This window comes from Oncorhynchus mykiss, unplaced genomic scaffold (assembly GCF_057628025.1).
Source record: "Oncorhynchus mykiss isolate SJ-2025 unplaced genomic scaffold, ASM5762802v1 scaffold96, whole genome shotgun sequence".
NCBI lineage: Eukaryota > Metazoa > Chordata > Actinopteri > Salmoniformes > Salmonidae > Oncorhynchus > Oncorhynchus mykiss.
This window is the reverse complement of record NW_028322095.1, coordinates 567647-589625: the sequence shown is the minus strand read 5'-3', so window position 1 is coordinate 589625 and position 21979 is coordinate 567647. Positions and strand designations below refer to the sequence as shown.

Below are 21979 nucleotides of genomic sequence, written 5' to 3'. Positions count from 1 at the left end.
TTCTGGTACGCGTGTTGCTCACGCGTGATGCGTGTGCATATATGGCAGGATGGTGTAGCTAGGAGCACATGGCTGTCAGAACAGGGGAGCCTGCTACAGTGACATGGCCTGGTTCAGAGGAGCTGCTGCTTCACTATAGCACCAACACACACGCCTCTGGAGCACGTTCACCACCATATGACAGGATACACACACACACACACAGAGAGAGCGCGAGAGAGACACAGAGAGAGCGAGAGGGAGAGAGAGCGACAGAGAGAGCGAGAGAGACACAGAGAGAGCGAGAGCGACAGAGAGAGAGCGAGAGAGCGACAGAGAGAGAGCGAGAGAGCGACAGAGCGAGCGAGCGAGACACAGAGCGCGAGCGACACAGAGAGCGAGCGAGAGAGACACAGAGAGCGCGAGCGACACAGAGAGCGCGAGCGACACAGAGAGCGAGCAAGTATGCGGGGTAGAGAAGGAGAGAGGGGGGAGCAGGAGAAAAACCGAGTGAGTGAGGCAGTGTATTATACTGTGATGCTGTTAATCCAGAGAGCTCTAGCTCCTCCACCCCCACCCCTCTCTCCACTCTACCATTTTACCAGTAGGACAGCAGGCCAGACAGTTATTCAAACCATGATCCGTGTGTGAGACAGAGGTCAGATGTGTCTAAACAGACAGTCAGAGTTTACCAAAACGGGGCTTAGGTGGTGGGCGTGGCAACGGGCGGAGCTGCTGAATTTTAGAGGCCCTTATCTTGACGATGTAGATTTGGTTATGGTTTTTTTAAAGCATCTTTAAGACAATTTCCTGCAATTCTATACATTTCTCCATGGCAAATGCTTTGTTTGTTTTGCTCAAACAGAAAATCAATACTGCTAAATTCATAGTTTTTAACATTTTCTATTCTCCCTGACCGTCTAGCTTTTATTTTGGCGATGTTCGTTCTCAAAGATTATATAATAAAAACATTAAGGGTCCATTATAATTTCTTCATACTTTGTGACGGGTTTCAGTTTTAAATTCACACTGAAAAGCGTTTTTCCATCTCAAAAACAGATTGTGGGACTTCAGGCCCAAGGATTTCAATGACAGGAAACACCCTGCCAGTACACACAGAGAGCATGTGCCTCACAGCTGGAGAGGACATACAACCAGCCCCTAAAGTGTATAATCCACTAAATGTTATGAAACAAACAGTACAAATAGTGTAAAACAGAGACAAACAGAAACAGAATGGGAGAGAGAGAGAGGGTTTAATGTGACTCCTAGTAGACTGGGAGAGCAGTAGCTAGAATGCTCTGGGTTTCCCCCCCAGCAGCTCCCAGTACTACACCACGGCTCAGTATCTTTACAGTCTGGAGAGGCTGCTAGCTCCTCACTAACAGGCCGCTGATGACCTAATCTAGGACAAGCTGACGCTCAGACTACGTATTACAGAGACTGAGCTTGCTGTGCATACAAACAAACCTCCAGTGTCACAGTGCATCGTCTAGTTATCTAGGCCAATCTGCCTGCACCCAAAACACCAGTTATAAGCACAGAGAGAGACCGATAGTCAACTGGAAAAGCCTGCAGGAAGTGTAGGAATATGATAGATTCATTTTGTATGCACACAAAGCAAGTGCTAAATATTTGCTCAAGGTGTACAGTTTTGTTCAAACATAATTAATTCCTGAGGAGAGGTGCATGACATCGAGAACAGTTTCCCCCTGCACAGCATCTACACAGCATCAGTTCCACCCTGCACAGCATCAGTTTCCCCCTGCACAGCATCTACACAGCATCAGTTTCCCCCTGCACAGCATCTACACAGCATCAGTTTCCCCCTGCACTGCATCTACACAGCATCAGTTTCCCCCTGCACAGCATCAGTTTCCCCCTGCACAGCATCTACACAGCATCAGTTTCCCCCTGCACAGCATCTACACAGCATCAGTTTCCCCCTGCACTGCATCTACACAGCATCAGTTTCCCCCTGCACAGCATCTGCACAGCATCAGTTTCCCCCTGCACAGCATCAGTTTCCCCCTGCACAGCATCTACACAGCATCAGTTTCCCCCTGCACAGCATCTACACAGCATCAGTTTCCCCCTGCACTGCATCTACACAGCATCAGTTTCCCCCTGCACAGCATCAGTTTCCCCCTGCACAGCATCTACACAGCATCAGTTTCCCCCTGCACAGCATCTACACAGCATCAGTTTCCCCCTGCACTGCATCTACACAGCATCAGTTTCCCCCTGCACAGCATCTGCACAGCATCAGTTTCCCCCTGCACTGCATCAGTTTCCCCCTGCACAGCATCAGTTTCCCCCTGCACAGCATCTACACAGCATCAGTTTCCCCCTGCACAGCATCTACACAGCATCAGTTTCCCCCTGCACTGCATCTACACAGCATCAGTTTCCCCCTGCACTGCATCTACACAGCATCAGTTTCCCCCTGCACAGCATCTACACAGCATCAGTTTCCCCCTGCACTGCATCTACACAGCATCAGTTTCCCCCTGCACAGCATCTGCACAGCATCAGTTTCCCCCTGCACAGCATCAGTTTCCCCCTGCACAGCATCAGTTTCCCCCTGCACAGCATCAGTTTCCCCCTGCACAGCATCAGTTTCCCCCTGCACAGAATCAGTTTCCCCCTGCACAGCATCAGTTTCCCCCTGCACAGCATCAGTTTCCCCCTGCACAGAATCTACACAGCATCAGTTTCCCTCTGCACAGCATCTACACAGCATCAGTTTCCCCTCTGCACAGCATCTACACAGTATCAGTTTCCCCCTGCACAGCATCAGTTTCCCCCTGCACAGCTGAAGCAGCATTTGACAGAGCACCAAACAATGCCACTGAAATCGTTCCAAAATGGCAGAAATTGATCAACACCCTAAAAGCCACATGAATGGAACTGACAGTGTGTGTGTTCCAAAATCCACAGTAAAATGTAAAATCAGTGGTGGGGGTGAAGAAGAGGAAGTCAATTAGCTGTGTTGTCACAGCCTGGGCTTGACTGCTGAACGCAAACATCCCTGGATGATTACCAGACTGACACCGTCTGTCTGTCTAGTGGTGACATGCTGACAGTCTGTCTGTCTAGTGGTCTCTGGGTAATATAGGCCCTTAAAACACAGACACACAGTTGATGACAAACATCCTCAAAGCTCAGTGTGACCATTACACTAAAGCAGCCATGTTTTTCCTATTGATTTCCAATTGTTGTTTTTTCCTTTTAATCCTACTTCTCTTTCTCCGCCATGACACAGAGCACCGCCTGTTGAGTAATACGCTGATCCTCAACACACGGGGCTCTCAGTGGTGCGTACTGAGACCCCTCCTGTACTCCCTGTTCACCCACGACTCCAACACCATAACATTTGCTGACGACACGACGGTGGAAGGCCAGAACACCGATGAGACAGCCTATAGGGAGGACGCCCCCATTCTCATCGACGGGAGTGGAGTGGGTCGAGAACTTCAATTTCTTCTGTGTCCACATCACTAAGGAATTATCATGGTCCTCACACACCAACCCAGTCGTGAAGAAGGCACGACAACAGAGGCTGAAAAGATTTGGCACAGGTCCTCAACAAGTTCTACAGCTGCACCACAGAGAGCATCTTGGCTGGCTGGATCACCGCCTGGTGTGGCAACAGCTTGCCAATCCAAACGCAAGGCTCTACAGAGGGTAGTGCTCTACAGAGGGTAGTGCGCTACAGAGGGTAGTGCTCTACAGAGGGTAGTGCGCTACAGAGGGTGGAGTGAGTCCTGGATGAGACAGCGCCGGGTGGAATGAGTCCTGGATGAGACAGCGCCGGGTGGACCTGGAATCCTGTCCTTTCTACTCACATTTCCATCTTAAAACACACTACATAACATATCTAAACACACTACATAACATATCTAAACACACTACATAACATATCTAAACCACACTACATAACATATCTAAACACACTACATAACATATCTAAACACACTACATAACATATCTAAACACACTACATAACATATCTAAACACACTACATAACATATCTAAACACACTACATAACATATCTAAAACACACTACATAACATATCTAAAACACACTACATAACATATCTAAACACACTACATAACATATCTAAACACACTACATAACATATCTAAACACACTACATAACATATCTAAACACACTACATAACATATCTAAACACACTACATAACATATCTAAACACACTACATAACATATCTAAACACACTACATAACATATCTAAACACACTACATAACATATCTAAACACACTACATTACATATATAAACACACTACATAACATATATAACCACACTACATAACATATATAACCACACTACATAACATATCTAATAAACACACTACATAACATATCTAAACACACTACATAACATATCTAATAAACACACTACATAACATATCTAAACACACTACATAACATATCTAAACACACTACATAACATAACATATCTAAACACACTACATAACATAACATATCTAAACACACTACATAACATATCTAAACACACTACATAATATATAGTGACTGTACCGAAGACTGCTAGGTGGTATTAGCAGAGGCTCCCTCCTAGGTCTCCCTCGTGCTAGGACTGATCAGCACCACACAGGAAGGGCAGCCTGCTCCGTTTCCTGTCCCCAGTCAGAGAGACAGACACAGGCCTGAGACTCCCAGCTCAGCCTCTCACACAGAGACCAGGCTCAGTGACACTGCAGTGCCGTAGTAGTAGTAGTAGTAGTAGTAGTAGTAGTAGTAGTAGTCACCACACTATGAAAATTAATACTCACTATCCTACACATTCTGCCGTGGATTCTGCTGTCTGAGTGACTCAAACATCACGGAGGGCACCATGCCTTGACAAACACACTCCTGAAAGCACCATTTTTAAAATTGGAGATTCTCCCTGACTGTCTAGCTTTTATTTTGGTGATTGTTAGTTCACAAATATGATCTTATTTAAAAATATATATATCCATTACATTTTCTACATACCTCATCTTTTTTTAAACTTTTGAACATAGTGTAGGTGGCCCGAAAAAACACTTCAGCAACTCGCCCAACTATTTTCTATATATATGTGTGTGTGTGTGTGTGTGTGTGTGTGTGTACACAAGGGGCAAAAGAGGGAAATCTGAGTCTGTGTTGCCTTGCTGGATAGTCAAGCTCCTCACTGTTAGTCCTCAGCTGGGGTGTAGAGCCATGACCTTTACAGCAGACTGGAGTTGTGCTGAGAGGCTCTGCCCGACACACAGTCAGTGTAGTGGTCATATTGATAGAGGAGGCTGGAGTACAGCATTAAGAGCAGTCAGACACACACACAGTCAGTTTAGTGGTCATATTGATAGAGGGGGCTGGGGTAGAGCATTAAGAGCAGTCACACACACACACACAGTCAGTGTAGTGGTCATATTGATAGAGGGGGCTGGGGTAGAGCATTAAGAGCAGTCACACACACACACACAGTCAGTGTAGTGGTCATATTGATAGAGGGGGCTGGGGTACAGCATTAAGAGCAGTCAGACACACACACACACAGTCAGTGTAGTGGTCATATTGATAGAGGGGGCTGGGGTACAGCATTAAGAGCAGTCAGACACACACACAGTCAGTTTAGTGGTCATATTGATAGAGGGGGCTGGGGTAGAGCATTAAGAGCAGTCACACACACACACACAGTCAGTGTAGTGGTCATATTGATAGAGGGGGCTGGGGTACAGCATTAAGAGCAGTCAGACACACACACACACAGTCAGTGTAGTGGTCATATTGATAGAGGGGGCTGGGGTACAGCATTAAGAGCAGTCAGACACACACACAGTCAGTGTAGTGGTCATATTGATAGAGGGGGCTGGGGTACAGCATTAAGAACAGTCAGACACAAACACACACACACAGTCAGTGTAGTGGTCATATTGATAGAGGGGGCTGGGGTACAGCATTATGAGCAGTCAGACACACACACACAGTCAGTGTAGTGGTCATATTGATAGAGGGGGCTGGGGTACAGCATTATGATCAGTCAGACACACACAGAAAGAGGGGTCAGAGCCACTGTACTAAGCAGACCACCAGTCATAGTGTTAGGACTGTGCACAGGTCTGTCCAACGGTGCAAATGATTGAGCACAGCCAACAATATACTGGCTACCTCTTTCAGCATGTTAACCGGAGTAATGCACAGTGCCCTCTGCTAACACACACACCACAAATTCATCTGTTGACTTTTGAATGTGCATACACGCATACAATGTTGGGTGTGTGTACATATTGGTACACTGGTATGGCTGAAGGACAGACAGGTATAAATAGCAGCAGAGTAAACTGATACAGCCCTCTGCTCTGTCAGCCTCACGTCACATTAACACAACACCGGCTGAGTGGCTGGGAGGCTTCCCTCTGACTCCACCACCGACTGACTGGCTGGGAGGCTTCCCTCTGACTGACTGGCTGGGAGGCTTCCCTCTGACTGACTGGCTGGGAGGCTTCCCTCTGACTGACTGGCTGGGAGGCTTCCCTCTGACTCCACCACCCGCTGGGAGGCTTCCCTCTGACTCCACCACCGGCTGACTGGCTGGGAGGCTTCCCTCTGACTCCACCACCCGCTGGGAGGCTTCCCTCTGACTCCACCACTGACTGACTGGCTGGGAGGCTTCCCTCTGACTCCACCACTGACTGACTGGCTGGGAGGCTTCCCTCTGACTCCACCACTGACTGACTGGCTGGGAGGCTTCCCTCCTGACTCCACCACCCGCTGGGAGGCTTCCCTCTGACTCCACCACCCGCTGGGAGGCTTCCCTCTGACTCCACCACCCGCTGGGAGGCTTCCCTCTGACTGACTGGCTGGGAGGCTTCCCTCTGACTCCACCACTGACTGACTGGCTGGGAGGCTTCCCTCCTGACTCCACCACCCGCTGGGAGGCTTCCCTCTCGACTCCACCACCCGCTGGGAGGCTTCCCTCTGACTGACTGGCTGGGAGGCTTCCCTCTGACTGACTGGCTGGGAGGCTTCCCTCTGACTGACTGGCTGGGAGGCTTCCCTCTGACTGACTGGCTGGGAGGCTTCCCTCTGACTGACTGGCTGGGAGGCTTCCCTCTGACTGACTGGCTGGGAGGCTTCCCTCTGACTCCACCACCCGCTGGGAGGCTTCCCTCTGACTCCACCACCCGCTGAGTGGCTGGGAGGCTTCCCTCTGACTACACCACTGACTGGCTGCCTGACTGACTAACTGTCTGGACATTGAGCGATCGTTTTACAGACATGGGAAGCCACTCTAACAGTCTAAATAAATAAAACTCTGGCTGCCCGGCACGCTGCCCGGCACGCTGCCAGACTCGCTGGATCATGTCATGGGCATTGTGTAAGGTCAGGAAAATGGCAGCAGGGTCTTGGCAGTTCATTCCCACCACACCAGGCATTACAGCCTATTTAAAAGCAGGTTGAGGAGAGGGCACGCTGCTAGTTAAAAGACAGATGCAGCTACCACTGATAATATAGCACAATTATCACATCATTATTGCTATTACACAACTATGAATAATTTGGCAGCACTTAGGCCAGTCTTTGTCACAGATATATAGGACAACATCAGATATGAATAGCTTAGGCTGGCTCACAGTGGGCTAAATGTGTCCAAAACATACGTTGATTCACATGGGAGGGGAAGAGAAGAGAGAGAGAGAGACCGAGAGAGAGAGAGATGGAGAGAGAGACCGAGAGAGAGAGAGATGGAGAGAGAGACCGAGAGAGATGGAGAGAGAGGGATAGAGATGGAGAGAGAGCGAGAGGGAGACCGAGACAGATGGAGAGAGAGATAGAGGGGGAATCATAAGACAGCCATCTGTCTCAGCTAAACTCTGAATCGGAGAACAGGAGTCTGTTTGTGTGACTGAACCAACTAGTGAACACAGCCTACTCTCAGGGCCCCTCCCTCCCAAATAGCACCCTATTCCCTATATAGTGCACTACCCTGGTCAGAAGCACTATAAAGGGAATAGCGTGCCATTAGGGATCAGCCAACTCTACCATCGCTTCAGCAGCTGTTCCAGTTAAAGGCTTTAGTCACAGGCTGAGTATTTTGGACCCTGGTTCTAGCCCTGTCCTGCCACTCTGGGCCCTGGTTACAGCCTAGCCCTGCCACTCTGGGCCCTGGTTACAGCCCTGTCCTGCCACTCTGGGCCCTGGTTCTAGCCCTGTCCTGCCACTCTGGGCCCTGGTTCTAGCCTAGTCCTGCAACTCTGGGTCCTGGTTACAGCCCAGCCCTGCCACTCTGCGCCCTGGTTCTAGCCTAGCCCTGCCACTCTGCGCCCTGGTTCTAGCCTAGCCCTGCCACTCTGCGCCCTGGTTACAGCCCAGCCCTGCCACTCTGGGCCTTGGTTCTAGCCCAGCCATGCCACTCTGGGCCCTGGTTCTAGCCCAGCCCTGCCACTCTGGGCCCTGGTTACAGCCCTGTCCTGCCACTCTGGGCCCTGGTTACAGCCCTGTCCTGCCACTCTGGGCCCTGGTTACAGCCCTGTCCTGCCACTCTGGGCCCTGGTTACAGCCCTGTCCTGCCACTCTGGGCCCTGGTTACAGCCCTGTCCTGCCACTCTGGGCCCTGGTTACAGCCCTGCCCTGCCACTCTGGACCCTGGTTCTAGCCTAGCCCTGCCACTCTGGGCCCTGGTTACGGCCCTGGTTACAGCCCTGCCACTCTGGGCCCTGGTTATAGCCTAGCCCTGCCACTCTGGGCCCTGGTTACAGCCCTGCCACTCTGGGCCCTGGTTACAGCCCTGCCACTCTGGGCCCTGGTTACAGCCCTGCCACTCTGGGCCCTGGTTACAGCCCTGCCACTCTGGGCCCTGGTTACAGCCCTGCCACTCTGGGCCCTGGTTACAGCCCTGCCACACTGGGCCCTGGTTACAGCCCTGCCACACTGGGCCCTGGTTACAGCCCTGCCACTCTGGGCCCTGGTTACAGCCCTGCCACTCTGGGCCCTGGTTACAGCCCTGCCACTCTGGGCCCTGGTTACAGCCCTGCCACTCTGGGCCCTGGTTACAGCCCTGCCACTCTGGGTCCTGGTTATACGGCTAACTCGGGTCTGGAGTTATCCTGGTCAGGTGACGAGGTAAAGTAAAACTCCTGTCCCTAACCAGTTTCCAGTTCTGATGCTCTAGGGGAGGCAACCTGCCTGTACAACAGTAAGGAGGAAACAATGAATGTAGCTACTCTCTATACTGAGCCCTGGTCAACAGTAGTACACTAGACAGGGTGAATGGTCAACACCTAGACAGGGACCAGGGTGAATGGTCAACACCTAGACAGGGACCAGGGTGAATGGTCAACACCTAGACAGGGACCAGGGTGAATGGTCAACAGTGGTACACTAAACAGGGACCAGGGTGAATGGTCAACAGTAGACAGGGACCAGGGTGAATGGTCAACACCTAGACAGGGACCAGGGTGAATGGTCAACAGTGGTACACTAGACAGGGACCAGGGTGAATGGTCAACAGTGGTACACTAGACAGGGACCAGGGTGAATGGTCAACAGTGGTACACTAAACAGGGACCAGGGTGAATGGTCAACAGTGGTACACTAAACAGGGACCAGGGTGAATGGTCAACACCTAGACAGGGACCAGGGTGAATGGTCAACACCTAGACAGGGACCAGGGTGCATGGTCAACACCTAGACAGGGACCAGGGTGAATGGTCAACACCTAGACAGGGACCAGGGTGAATGGTCAACACCTAGACAGGGACCAGGGTGAATGGTCAACACCTAGACAGGGACCAGGGTGAATGGTCAACACCTAGACAGGGACCAGGGTGAATGGTCAACACCTAGACAGGGACCAGGGTGAATGGTCAACACCTAGACAGGGACCAGGGTGAATGGTCAACACCTAGACAGGGACCAGGGTGAATGGTCAACACCTAGACAGGGACCAGGGTGAATGGTCAACACCTAGACAGGGACCAGGGTGAATGGTCAACAGTAGACAGGGACCAGGGTGAATGGTCAACAGTAGACAGGGACCAGGGTGACTGGTCAACAGTAGACAGGGACCAGGGTGACTGGTCAACAGTAGACAGGGACCAGGGTGACTGGTCAACAGTAGACAGGGACCAGGGTGACTGGTCAACAGTAGACAGGGACCAGGGTGACTGGTCAACAGTAGACAGGGACCAGGGTGACTGGTCAACAGTTGACAGGGACCAGGGTGACTGGTCAACAGTAGACAGGGACCAGGGTGACTGGTCAACAGTAGACAGACAGGGACCAGGGTGAATGGTCAACAGTAGACAGGGACCAGGGTGAATGGTCAACAATAGACAGGGACCAGGGTGAATGGTCAACAGTAGACAGGGACCAGGGTGAATGGTCAACAATAGACAGGGACCAGGGTGAATGGTCAACAGTGGTACACTAAACAGGGACCAGGGTGAATGGTCAACAGTAGACAGGGACCAGGATGAATGGTCAACAGACAGACAGGGACCAGGGTGAATGGTCAACAATAGACAGGGACCAGGGTGAATGGTCAACAGTGGTACACTAAACAGGGACCATTTGAAACAACCATGTCACATCATTATCAACATACCTTTCTGAAGGAGCTTCACCTCTCCGTTCTCCCTCTTGATCTCATTCATCACTTTGTGTTTCTTCTGCTTCTTCGTCTTGTCCTTACTGGTGTGGTCTGAAAGAGAGGGGAGGACAGAGAGAAGTTAGGGTGAGGCCTTGAGGGTCATTTCAGGAGAGGGGCAGGTACAGTAGATACAAAGAAAGACTCACTCTCCACAGAAATTTAGCCTGCATCCTAAATGAGAATGGCACCCTATTCCCTAATGGCCCTGGTCAAGAGTAATGCAGCAATGGCACCCTATCCCCTACATATGGAACCCTATTCCCTAATGGCCCTGGTCTAGAGTAATGCAGGGTATAGGGTGTCATTTGGGATGCAGACTGACTCTGTAATTTACTGATTCCCAACTGCTTTCCAGTCTGAAGGACGACAGGTTCTCACAAAGACAGACACGCTAAATCTGTAATTTACTGATTCCCAACTGCTTTCCAGTCTGAAGGACGACAGGTTCTCACAAAGACAGACACGCTGACTCTGTAATTTACTGATTCCCAACTGCTTTCCAGTCTGAAGGACGACAGGATCACACAAAGACAGACAGACTTTTTTACAAGACAGGCCATCGCTGACATCTGTGGAAAGCAATTTAAGGATGTCGCTGAAATGCGATCCCTTAAGATTTTCAGCTGTTAAAAACACACAGGACAACGTAATTAGTGGTATCACTCTGATGACTACTTGATCGGTAGCTAGCATGATTATCAGCTCGTCATTATTGGACAGTTTCACAAACGGCAGGTCGAAAAGTATTAATGCCAATTGACAGAAACTGCAGTAAAATGTCAAACTGCAATGAACATGATCAAAATAGTATTATATGAAAAGTATTATAATCTGGGCCATTTATGAACTCGTCGTAGGTGAGAAGCTCAGTGGAGAAAAGGGCCCCGAAACAGCAAGGTAAAATCCAATTAAAAAGACAAAAAGGCAGAAATAGTAGTAACCCATCACAGTAAGTCAGTAATGACACCGTACCCGTCATCATCACATCTACAGTCAAACACTCAGAGGAACTGAAGAGACAAGTTACCGTGAGGGAACTATACATGCTTCCCCAAGACGGCAGCAAGTCTGAAACCAACAGGACCCTGAACAGCTTCTTCCCCCAGGCCATAAGACTGATAAATAGTTCACCCTGAACAGCTTCTTCCCCCAGGCCATAAGACTGATAAATAGTTCACCCTGAACAGCTTCTTCCCCCAGGCCATAAGACTGATAGATAGTTCAATAGTGGTGTAGTAGACCTCACAGTGAAATGCTGAATACAACAGGTGTAGTAGACCTTACAGTGAACTGCTGAATACAACAGGTGTAGTAGACCTTACAGTGAACTGCTGAATACAACAGGTGTAGTAGACCTCACAGTGAAATGCTGAATACAACAGGTGTAGTAGACCTTACAGTGAAATGCTGAATACAACAGGTGTAGTAGACCTTACAGTGAAATGCTGAATACAACAGGTGTAGTAGACCTCACAGTGAACTGCTGAATACAACAGGTGTAGTAGACCTCACAGTGAACTGCTGAATACAACAGGTGTAGTAGACCTCACAGTGAACTGCTGAATACAACAGGTGTAGTAGACCTTACAGTGAAATGCTGAATACAACAGGTGTAGTAGACCTTACAGTGAAATGCTTACCTATGAGCACTTTCCCAACAACGCAGAGAAAAATAATGTGACCCTGGTGTGAAAGTGTGTCTGTTTGAGTGTGTGTGGTGTTAATATGCGTGTGAGTGTGTGTGGTGGTAATATGCGTGTGAGTGTGTGTGGTGTTAATATGCGTGTGTGTGTGTGTGGTGTTAATATGCGTGTGTGTGTGTGTGGTGTTAATATGCGTGTGTGTGTGTGGTGTTAATATGCGTGTGTGTGTGTATATATATATATATATATATATATATATATATATATATATATATATATATATATATATATATATATATATATATATATATATATATATATATATATATATATATATATATATGAGTCCAGTGCAAGAATGTCAGTAAAAGAAATACAAATAATACAAGGGGAGGGTCAACCGGCGGTAGAAGACATGTAAACACAGGGCATGTTTACTAAGGTCTTCCAGTACAAACCCTTCAATCTGACACCGTGTCACACCCCTGGAATGTGTGCAAGCTACAAATTCAAACGTTGGGCCTAAATGTTTTGCAGCCAAAAGGGAGAAGTAACAGTATTGCACAGCATGAGACTTCCGATTGTTCAATAACTTGTTACTCATTCATATAAAATAATAAGTGACTCATTACTCCCTACTGGGGATTTTATCAGCCTAAAACAGCATCTAAAATATGACTCCCTACTGGGGATTTTATCAGCCTAAAACAGCACCTAAAATATGACTCCCTACTGGGGATTTTATCAGCCTAAAACAGCACCTAAAATATGACTCCCTACTGGGGATTTTATCAGCCTAAAACAGCACCTAAAATATGACTCCCTACTCAGGATTTTATCAGCCTAAAACAGCACCTAAAATATTACTCCCTACTGGGGATTTTATCAGCCTAAAACAGCACCTAAAATATGACTCCCTACTGGGGATTTTATCAGCCTAAAACAGCACCTAAAATATGACTCCCTACTGGGGATTTTATCAGCCTAAAACAGCACCTAAAATATGACTCCCTACTGGGGATTTTATCAGCCTAAAACAGCACCTAAAATATGACTCCCTACTGGGGATTTTATCAGCCTAAAACAGCACCTAAAATATGACTCCCTACTGGGGATTTTATCAGCCTAAAACAGCACCTAAAATATGACTCCCTACTGGGGATTTTATCAGCCTAAAACAGCACCTAAAATATGACTCCCTACTGGGGATTTTATCAGCCTAAAACAGCACCTAAAATATTACTCCCTACTGGGGATTTTATCAGCCTAAAACAGCACCTAAAATATGACTCCCTACTGGGGATTTTATCAGCCTAAAACAGCACCTAAAATATGACTCCCTACTGGGGATTTTATCAGCCTAAAACAGCACCTAAAATATGACTCCCTACTGGGGATTTTATCAGCCTAAAACAGCACCTAAAATATGACTCCCTACTGGGGATTTTATCAGCCTAAAACAGCACCTAAAATATGACTCCCTACTGGGGATTTTATCAGCCTAAAACAGCACCTAAAATATGACTCCCTACTGGGGATTTTATCAGCCTAAAACAGCACCTAAAACCATTGATATTATATAACATTCAGAAATTCAATAAATAGACTATCAACATTCGGGACATTCCACCAGGGTCATAGGAATTACTACAAGTGTTGGTGCTCTACCTGCCAAAGACGTGTTGGATGTGTGTGAGAGAACAGGTCAGATAAAAGCAAATGTATTTATGAAGCCCTTTTTACAATCAGCCGATGTCACAAAGTGCAATACAGAAACCCAGCCTGAAACTCAAAACAGCAAGCAATGCAGATGTACTGTTTGGTAACAGAATGACGGCACCAACAGCAAACCATCATTCTGTTATCAAACTTTGCATCTGCCCTGTTGTTCAAGTAAATGTGTTCTTGTGAAATGTTCCATGGACGTTGTTAAATGTAGTCCTTGTGCATAGAGGTGAATGATTTGTTTAAATTTGACATCATTGATTTGTGCTTGACATCCAGATTTTTCACTTTAAAATGTGTCTAAGCAACACTCTTACCCTGGAATAGCCCGTCTCTCTCTCTCTCTTTGCTTGACTTGAGTTCAAGTCCTCCAGCTTTCACATCTCTCCCTCTCAACAGCCTTCTGTCCTACCAGCTCACACCTGCTTATCTCAATGGAGCCAACACCAGCCTGAACTTGGAATCCAACAGCAATGCAGAAGGCCTGCTATTTAATTACTGAGAATGAACTCCAGGTGAACTTGGAATAGAATGGTATTTTAAACTTTAAATTACCTTGAAATACATAGAATTATAAATGTTATTTTGCACTTTAAATTGCGGTAGAATAGATAGGAATATAAACTTGAATGTATATTTTTTTAGGCCAACTTTTAGGCCAATCCTGTTATACATCGAACTAGAACGCTGGAATATATATTTGATCCCGTTTTAAGTATCTGTCACAAGGTCCCTCTAATGCCCTGGGGAGGGAGGGAGGGAGGGGGGGTCCGTTTTATAATACCCAGTCTTCATTTCTCCCACATTGGTAAAATGTAAGAAATGAATTAGTCCTAAAAGATTGGATCCAAACTAAACGGTATGAATTAACATCCTGTGTGTTAGAACGACAGTTTGAGACAGATCTATTAATGTGGTTGACAGTGGCAGCACGCATGTAATAATATTCAGAGGTAGAGATAGCTGTTCCCTGACTCCACTGCCTCGCTCGCTGCTCTGGTGTTATTTGGGGGGCGTGGTGGTGATACAAAAACAACAGTGGATGGCTGCCGATGGTTTAATAAACCGTCATTTGAACACTGTCTTAAAACCACCCGTTACAATTAAAACCCCACTTATGTGTAGGCCTAACGATCGGTCAATGTTTCGCCAACACGTCTCTAACGTTCTCCCAGAGCGTAATGCTGATCTTACAGTTGTTTGTTTATACAACCACGTCAATTTGTTCCGCTCTGGTTGATCAATTGTATTTCCCGTTTGAATTGAACTAAAAACGCGTGTTTGTAAAATGTGCAATAATGTTTCCAACCGTGGCCTGACATCGGTGGAACGCTATGTAGCAGTTTTCAGAAGAACGCTCGATACTTTGTAACGTTCGAACGGGCATTTTCTATGCAGGTTCAAGAGCGGGTAAATCCGCAGCCATTAGCCAACCAAGCGAGAACAACAGCGAAACTCAGACAATTTTTTTTTTTAATTTCACCGTAAAAAAAAATGTCCTTATGTGTACAATCGTGGCTAGAATTGGAAATGTAAACGGTCCTTTCCAAAATAACACCAAAACTATTTGGAATAAGACGCGATAACAGACGCAGTTCTGGACTGGACACATTGTCATACTGCACAGCGCACACTGTCGGCCCCACATGCTTCATAGTCCTGAAGAGCGACAGCCACTAGCACTGAAAAGCTAAGTGGTTAATGGACACTGACGTTGTCTTTCTATGGACAATAACATGCAGTAACACGTTCTATTCATGTAACGTTATATACAGCCAGCCGTTTAGTGTGGAAAATTGCGCATTCATATATAATACCTTTTAGCAACAACTTCATCTCCCCGTTCTCCTTCTTCATTACAGTAGTGACGTTACTCAGACTGCTGCTAATATTTCCAGGAGTACCATGGATTGGTTTATCTTTCTTCTTTTCCTTGAAATCCTTCTCTTTCTCTCGTTTTTCCTTGGGCTTTTTGGATGGTGGTTTGGTATGGGAGGCGAGGAAAGCGCTCTGCTTGAACACTGTGTGAATGGGAGGCTGGAGGGGCGCCGAGGGGTTGCTGCTCGCCTTGACGGGGCTGAAGCTCCATGTTGTCGGGTTGCCTGAACTCTGCTTCTGGTGCTGCTTCTCCACTGCGCCGCCACCTCCCCCTGCACCTCCTTCCCCATTTAGTTTCTTAGGTTTAAGGCTCTTCTCGTCGTTTCGGACTCGCTTGGGCGGCGGCGGGTGAATGTCCCGGGAAGACTGCGGCCGGGTGTCCGACGCTAGTTTCGGTTCTTTAGATTTGGCGAGCGGGCTTTTGGTCGCTGCACCAAAGTGAATGAAGCTCAGTGACTCCGCCATCTTGGGGCTCTCTGTATTTACTCTCCCGACCGCTGTTTGTGCTAGGCAGGCATAGAGGGGCGGAGTCTGGTGACTAACTGACAGGCAGGCCAGGTTGGAGGTGGTGTCTGGAGTATAATGATTGGTGCGAGGAGAAATGGGACACATTACGCGGGAAACAGTCCGCAGAACACTCTTAACTCTGTGTAGAGGATACATAAAGCCCTTCTCATTATTTACAACACATTATGACATTACGCTTCATAACATTACAACATTAGCTAACCTAAGGTCATTTATTTACATCTGTTTATAGGGACCCCTTTATTAGTGTCTGATTTAATACCAAAAATAAATATATTATAGGCTCCTCTAAAATCTATTAATAAATATATTAAAACTGAGGTTCAGTTTAATAAATTAATAGCCCATTAGGCTTTCACAATCAATGTGCCAAGTTTTGTGCAATGTACAAGGAAAGTGTTCTGGTACTTGCGCTTGATCCTTCCGACATCGTGTGACCATCTGGTCCTTTGACCTGCGGCAGGTGGGCCAGGGTTAAGAGCGTTGGGCCAGGTTTCAGAGCGTTGGGCCAGGGTTCAGAGCGTTGGGCCAGGGTTCAGAGCGTTGGGCCAGGGTTCAGAGCGTTGGGCCAGGGTTCAGAGCGTTGGGCCAGGGTTCAGAGCGTTGGGCCAGGGTTCAGAGCGTTGGGCCAGGGTTCATAGCGTTGGGCCAGGGTTCATAGCGTTGGGCCAGGGTTCAGAGCGTTGGGCCAGGGTTCAGAGCGTTGGGCCAGGGTTCAGAGCGTTGGGCCAGGGTTCAGAGCGTTGGTCCAGGGTTCAGAGCGTTGGTCCAGGGTTAAGAGCGTTGGGCCAGGGTTAAGAGCGTTGGGCCGGGCCGGGCCAGGGTTAAGAGTGTTGGGCCAATAAGGTTGTGTATGTGTGTGACCCAGCCTGGGTGGATGGCAAATGGCCTGGGCAGAGAGAGAGAGAGAGCAGAGCACCACTTCAACCCTGGCTGGCCCTGGGGCTTAGCTTTGGCTGACACACTTCTCACTGGTGCACTCATGTGGAGAGAGAGATGGGGGGACAGGAGTGGCTGTCTAGTGGTGCACTCACTGAGACAGAAAGACGTGCTCCTATAGGCCTAGCCAGACCTATTCACTGAGGTGGACTTCCAATGAGATCAAAGATATAAAACAGTACATCCTTGGGTCGGATAAACCTGCAACTTGGGCTCGGAACAACCTTACCTTCTGCTCAGACAGTCTTTTATTTAACAGTTGAAGTCCCATTGAGGTCAGAAGACCCCTCTCCTAAGGGAGATCTGACTGCATTTTTCCATTACAATAAAATCCCATCTGTTACAGCCACAGATACCGTTTTAGTAAGCTACTGTGCACAACCACCAGCTGTCTCTGTGTGAATGCTGTAATGTGGGGGTTTATAAATGCTTTTATGTATTGACAAACTCCAGGTGATGATTGAGGGTCTATTTAGTGCTGCTGGCCACGACACAAGCTCACCTGCAGTCTGCCGTTTACAGGTGCCAACTGTTCACAGAGAGGGAGGAAAATTGCTGTTTGACGATTCTCTCTGGATGTGTTCATTGTTGAGTATTTCTCTGTAAGTGCTCTCAGAGCAAATTATGAGTAAAAAAATGTTTTACCTTGATTTATCCAGGTTAGTCTTTGTGATTATAAAACATATGTTAAAAGAGACCCAGATGGCCCCAATGCTACATGCCATTACAATGTTACGAAGTATACACGGATAGAATGTTGTTCAGTGACCTTACTGGACGATCAAGGACATGTGCGCATCATGAAGCCATTCATGGTCATACTACATCGTCATTACAATGTTTTAAAGTATCTACTAATGTGTGAAATGCCTACTTTGAGAGGTCGTGTTCAGTGACCTTATTGGATGGTTACCATGTAACCAGGTTTTCACCATGGTTACATGGTCAATCATAGATGACCTTAACCAGCCCCATGCAGGTTTGCTGAGGCCATTTATTTTCTCATGAGTTGACAGGAAACCAGAGCGTTTGCTCAATACTCATTCTGAAAACAGTACAAGTCCTCCCCCTTGCCCCTCAGAGCAACAAACAGATAGTGAGAGATGACAGTCCAGAACAGCAAGCCACGCACTAGTATTACATAATCCCATTTGTGCTTTAAATCTGTCCGTGGCGTGCGTTAGCAATCTAAAAACAGCCTACGATAGAATATCTCAGACCAGCCAGGAAGTCCCTTCGCAATTATTTCAAGGTAAACCAAGTCATGCTATGCCACTGATGCAGAATAAAAATGCCCTTGCATTAATCCCCTTTTCTGGTGAACCCAACGCCAGTTCAACCACAGAGCGGGAGAACATAGAACATAGAACATTGAAACAGACGAATAGAATACTCGGAGATAATACCGGCCCTCCGTGTTCTGAATCACTTCTCACCCATCAGCTTCTCTGAAATCATGTGCGATTGCAGTCAGTGGCAGTCAAGACATCGCTGCATCGGTCCATTGCAATATATATATATACACAGGATACCCTGATCACAGAGATATGCGGCCTTGAGTTCAGCATGTCAGGGTGAAATATATGTCTGTACGGTTTATGTTCTGTTTAAGACATACGAGTTGTAGAACCAGAGTTCAAACTGAAGCGGAGCAGCGCAGACAGACTGTGTGGTAACCAGGCACTGAAGTAGACACAAGTGGATGCTGTTACGGTCAGTCATGTCTGCAACATCCGTCTTCTCTTTGGAAACAGAAACACTACTCTGCCATTAAATAGGAATCCATCTTCATTGCCCAAGCAATAGGGAGGAGTTGGCACACCATGAACAACATAGGCTACATACAACAGCTGCTTGGACCATTCTACCACTGCCAGTCATCTGAAGTGTATTGGAACAAACCAAGGCTACTGCATGTAGCTCACTATATGGTGGTATTCAAGATGAGGTTAATCAATAGATGCAAACGGATATTTTGATTAGCTATGTAGCTAAAGATACTGTACTGTACACCGTGTGTGTGTCTGTATCATTAAGCCACAAAGCACTTCCCAACTGTGTTATTCTCACCAGATCATGTTGAAGGATGCACCACCACCACTAGGTACACTTATTAATAAATCAATGCACAGCTCCGCTTTCTCAATAATTATCTGAGAGACTAGTCCAGGACCTGAGCCAGATGAGTGAAGAAGAGTGTTGGCCAGGACACAATTCATCCCAGGTGTAGATCTTTATTCATTAAACCGAGCTTCCTCAATGGGACCAGTAGCTTCCTCAATGGGACCAGTAGCTTCCTCAATGGGACCAGTAGCTTCCTCAATGGGACCAGTAGCTTCCTCAATGGGACCAGTAGCTTCCTCAATGGGACCAGTAGCTTCCTCAATGGGACCAGTAGCTTCCTCAATGGGACCAGTAGCTTCCTCAATGGGACCAGTAGCTTCCTCAATGGGACCAGTAGCTTCCTCAATGGGACCAGTAGCTTCCTCAATGGGACCAGTAGCTTCCTCAATGGGACCAGTAGCTTCCTCAATGGGACCAGTAGCTTCCTCAATGGGACCAGTAGCTTCCTCAATGGGACCAGTAGCTTCGGAAATGAAACGTGTAGGTAATGTAATTGGAACACGTGAGCCCAAAACATACCAGAAACCTGCCCCCCATAGAAGTGTGTGTCGGTGTCAGTATGACAAGCCTCATCAATAACTCATCCACCTGTAGTCACAGGGAGGAAGTGTGTGTCGGTATGACAAGCCTCATCAATAACTCCTCCACCTGTAGTCACAGGGAGGAAGTGTGTGTCGGTGTCAGTATGACAAGCCTCATCAATAACTCATCCACCTGTAGTCACAGGGAGGAAGTGTGTGTCGGTATGACAAGCCTCATCAATAACTCCTCCACCTGTAGTCACAGGGAGGAAGTGTGTGTCGGTGTCAGTATGACAAGCCTCATCAATAACTCCTCCACCTGTAGTCACAGGGAGGAAGTGTGTGTCGGTGTCAGTATGACAAGCCTCATCAATAACTCATCCACCTGTAGTCACAGGGAGGAAGTGTGTGTCAGTGTCAGTATGACAAGCCTCATCAATAACTCATCCACCTGTAGTCACAGGGAGGAAGTGTGTGTCGGTGTCAGTATGACAAGCCTCATCAATAACTCATCCACCTGTAGTCACAGGGAGGAAGTGTGTGTCAGTATGACAAGCCTCATCAATAACTCATCCACCTGTAGTCACAGGGAGGAAGTGTGTGTCGGTGTCAGTATGACAAGCCTCATCAATAACTCATCCACCTGTAGTCACAGGGAGGAAGTGTGTGTCAGTATGACAAGCCTCATCAATAACTCATCCACCTGTAGTCACAGGGAGGAAGTGTGTGTCAGTATGACAAGCCTCATCAATAACTCATCCACCTGTAGTCACAGGGAGGAAGTGTGTGTCGGTATGACAAGCCTCATCAATAACTCATCCACCTGTAGTCACAGGGAGGAAGTGTGTGTCGGTGTCAGTATGACAAGCCTCATCAATAACTCATCCACCTGTAGTCACAGGGAGGAAGTGTGTGTCAGTATGACAAGCCTCATCAATAACTCATCCACCTGTAGTCACAGGGAGGAAGTGTGTGTCAGTATGACAAGCCTCATCAATAACTCATCCACCTGTAGTCACAGGGAGGAAGTGTGTGTCGGTGTCAGTATGACAAGCCTCATCAATAACTCATCCACCTGTAGTCACAGGGAGGAAGTGTGTGTCGGTGTCAGTATGACAAGCCTCATCAATAACTCATCCACCTGTAGTCACAGGGAGGAAGTGTGTGTCGGTGTCAGTATGACAAGCCTCATCAATAACTCATCCACCTGTAGTCACAGGGAGGAAGTGTGTGTCGGTGTCAGTATGACAAGCCTCATCAATAACTCATCCACCTGTAGTCACAGGGAGGAAGTGTGTGTCGGTGTCAGTATGACAAGCCTCATCAATAACTCATCCACCTGTAGTCACAGGGAGGAAGTGTGTGTCAGTATGACAAGCCTCATCAATAACTCATCCACCTGTAGTCACAGGGAGGAAGTGTGTGTCAGTATGACAAGCCTCATCAATAACTCCTCCACCTGTAGTCACAGGGAGGAAGTGTGTGTCAGTATGACAAGCCTCATCAATAACTCATCCACCTGTAGTCACAGGGAGGAAGTGTGTGTCAGTATGACAAGCCTCATCAATAACTCATCCACCTGTAGTCACAGGGAGGAAGTGTGTGTCAGTATGACAAGCCTCATCAATAACTCATCCACCTGTAGTCACAGGGAGGAAGTGTGTGTCGGTGTCAGTATGACAAGCCTCATCAATAACTCATCCACCTGTAGTCACAGGGAGGAAGTGTGTGTCGGTGTCAGTATGACAAGCCTCATCAATAACTCATCCACCTGTAGTCACAGGGAGGAAGTGTGTGTCGGTGTCAGTATGACAAGCCTCATCAATAACTCATCCACCTGTAGTCACAGGGAGGAAGTGTGTGTCAGTATGACAAGCCTCATCAATAACTCCTCCACCTGTAGTCACAGGGAGGAAGTGTGTGTCGGTATGACAAGCCTCATCAATAACTCCTCCACCTGTAGTCACAGGGAGGA

The 21979-nt window shown here is 47.5% G+C and overlaps 1 protein-coding gene across 1 annotated transcript in view; it reads right to left on the bottom strand.

Moving 5' to 3' along the window:
* Positions 1-20419, bottom strand: part of LOC149970075 (lysine-specific demethylase RSBN1L-like) — an 87536-nt gene extending 67117 nt beyond the window's left edge. The window contains exons 1-2 of the mRNA XM_090228664.1: positions 15832-20419; positions 10602-10697 (exon numbers count right to left, since the gene is read on the bottom strand). Of these exons, the coding sequence (XP_090084790.1) occupies positions 10602-10697; positions 15832-16555 (820 nt within the window). The 5' untranslated portion in view covers positions 16556-20419. The remainder of the gene's footprint in view (positions 1-10601; positions 10698-15831) is intronic.
* Between the last annotated feature and the right edge of the window lie 1560 nt (positions 20420-21979).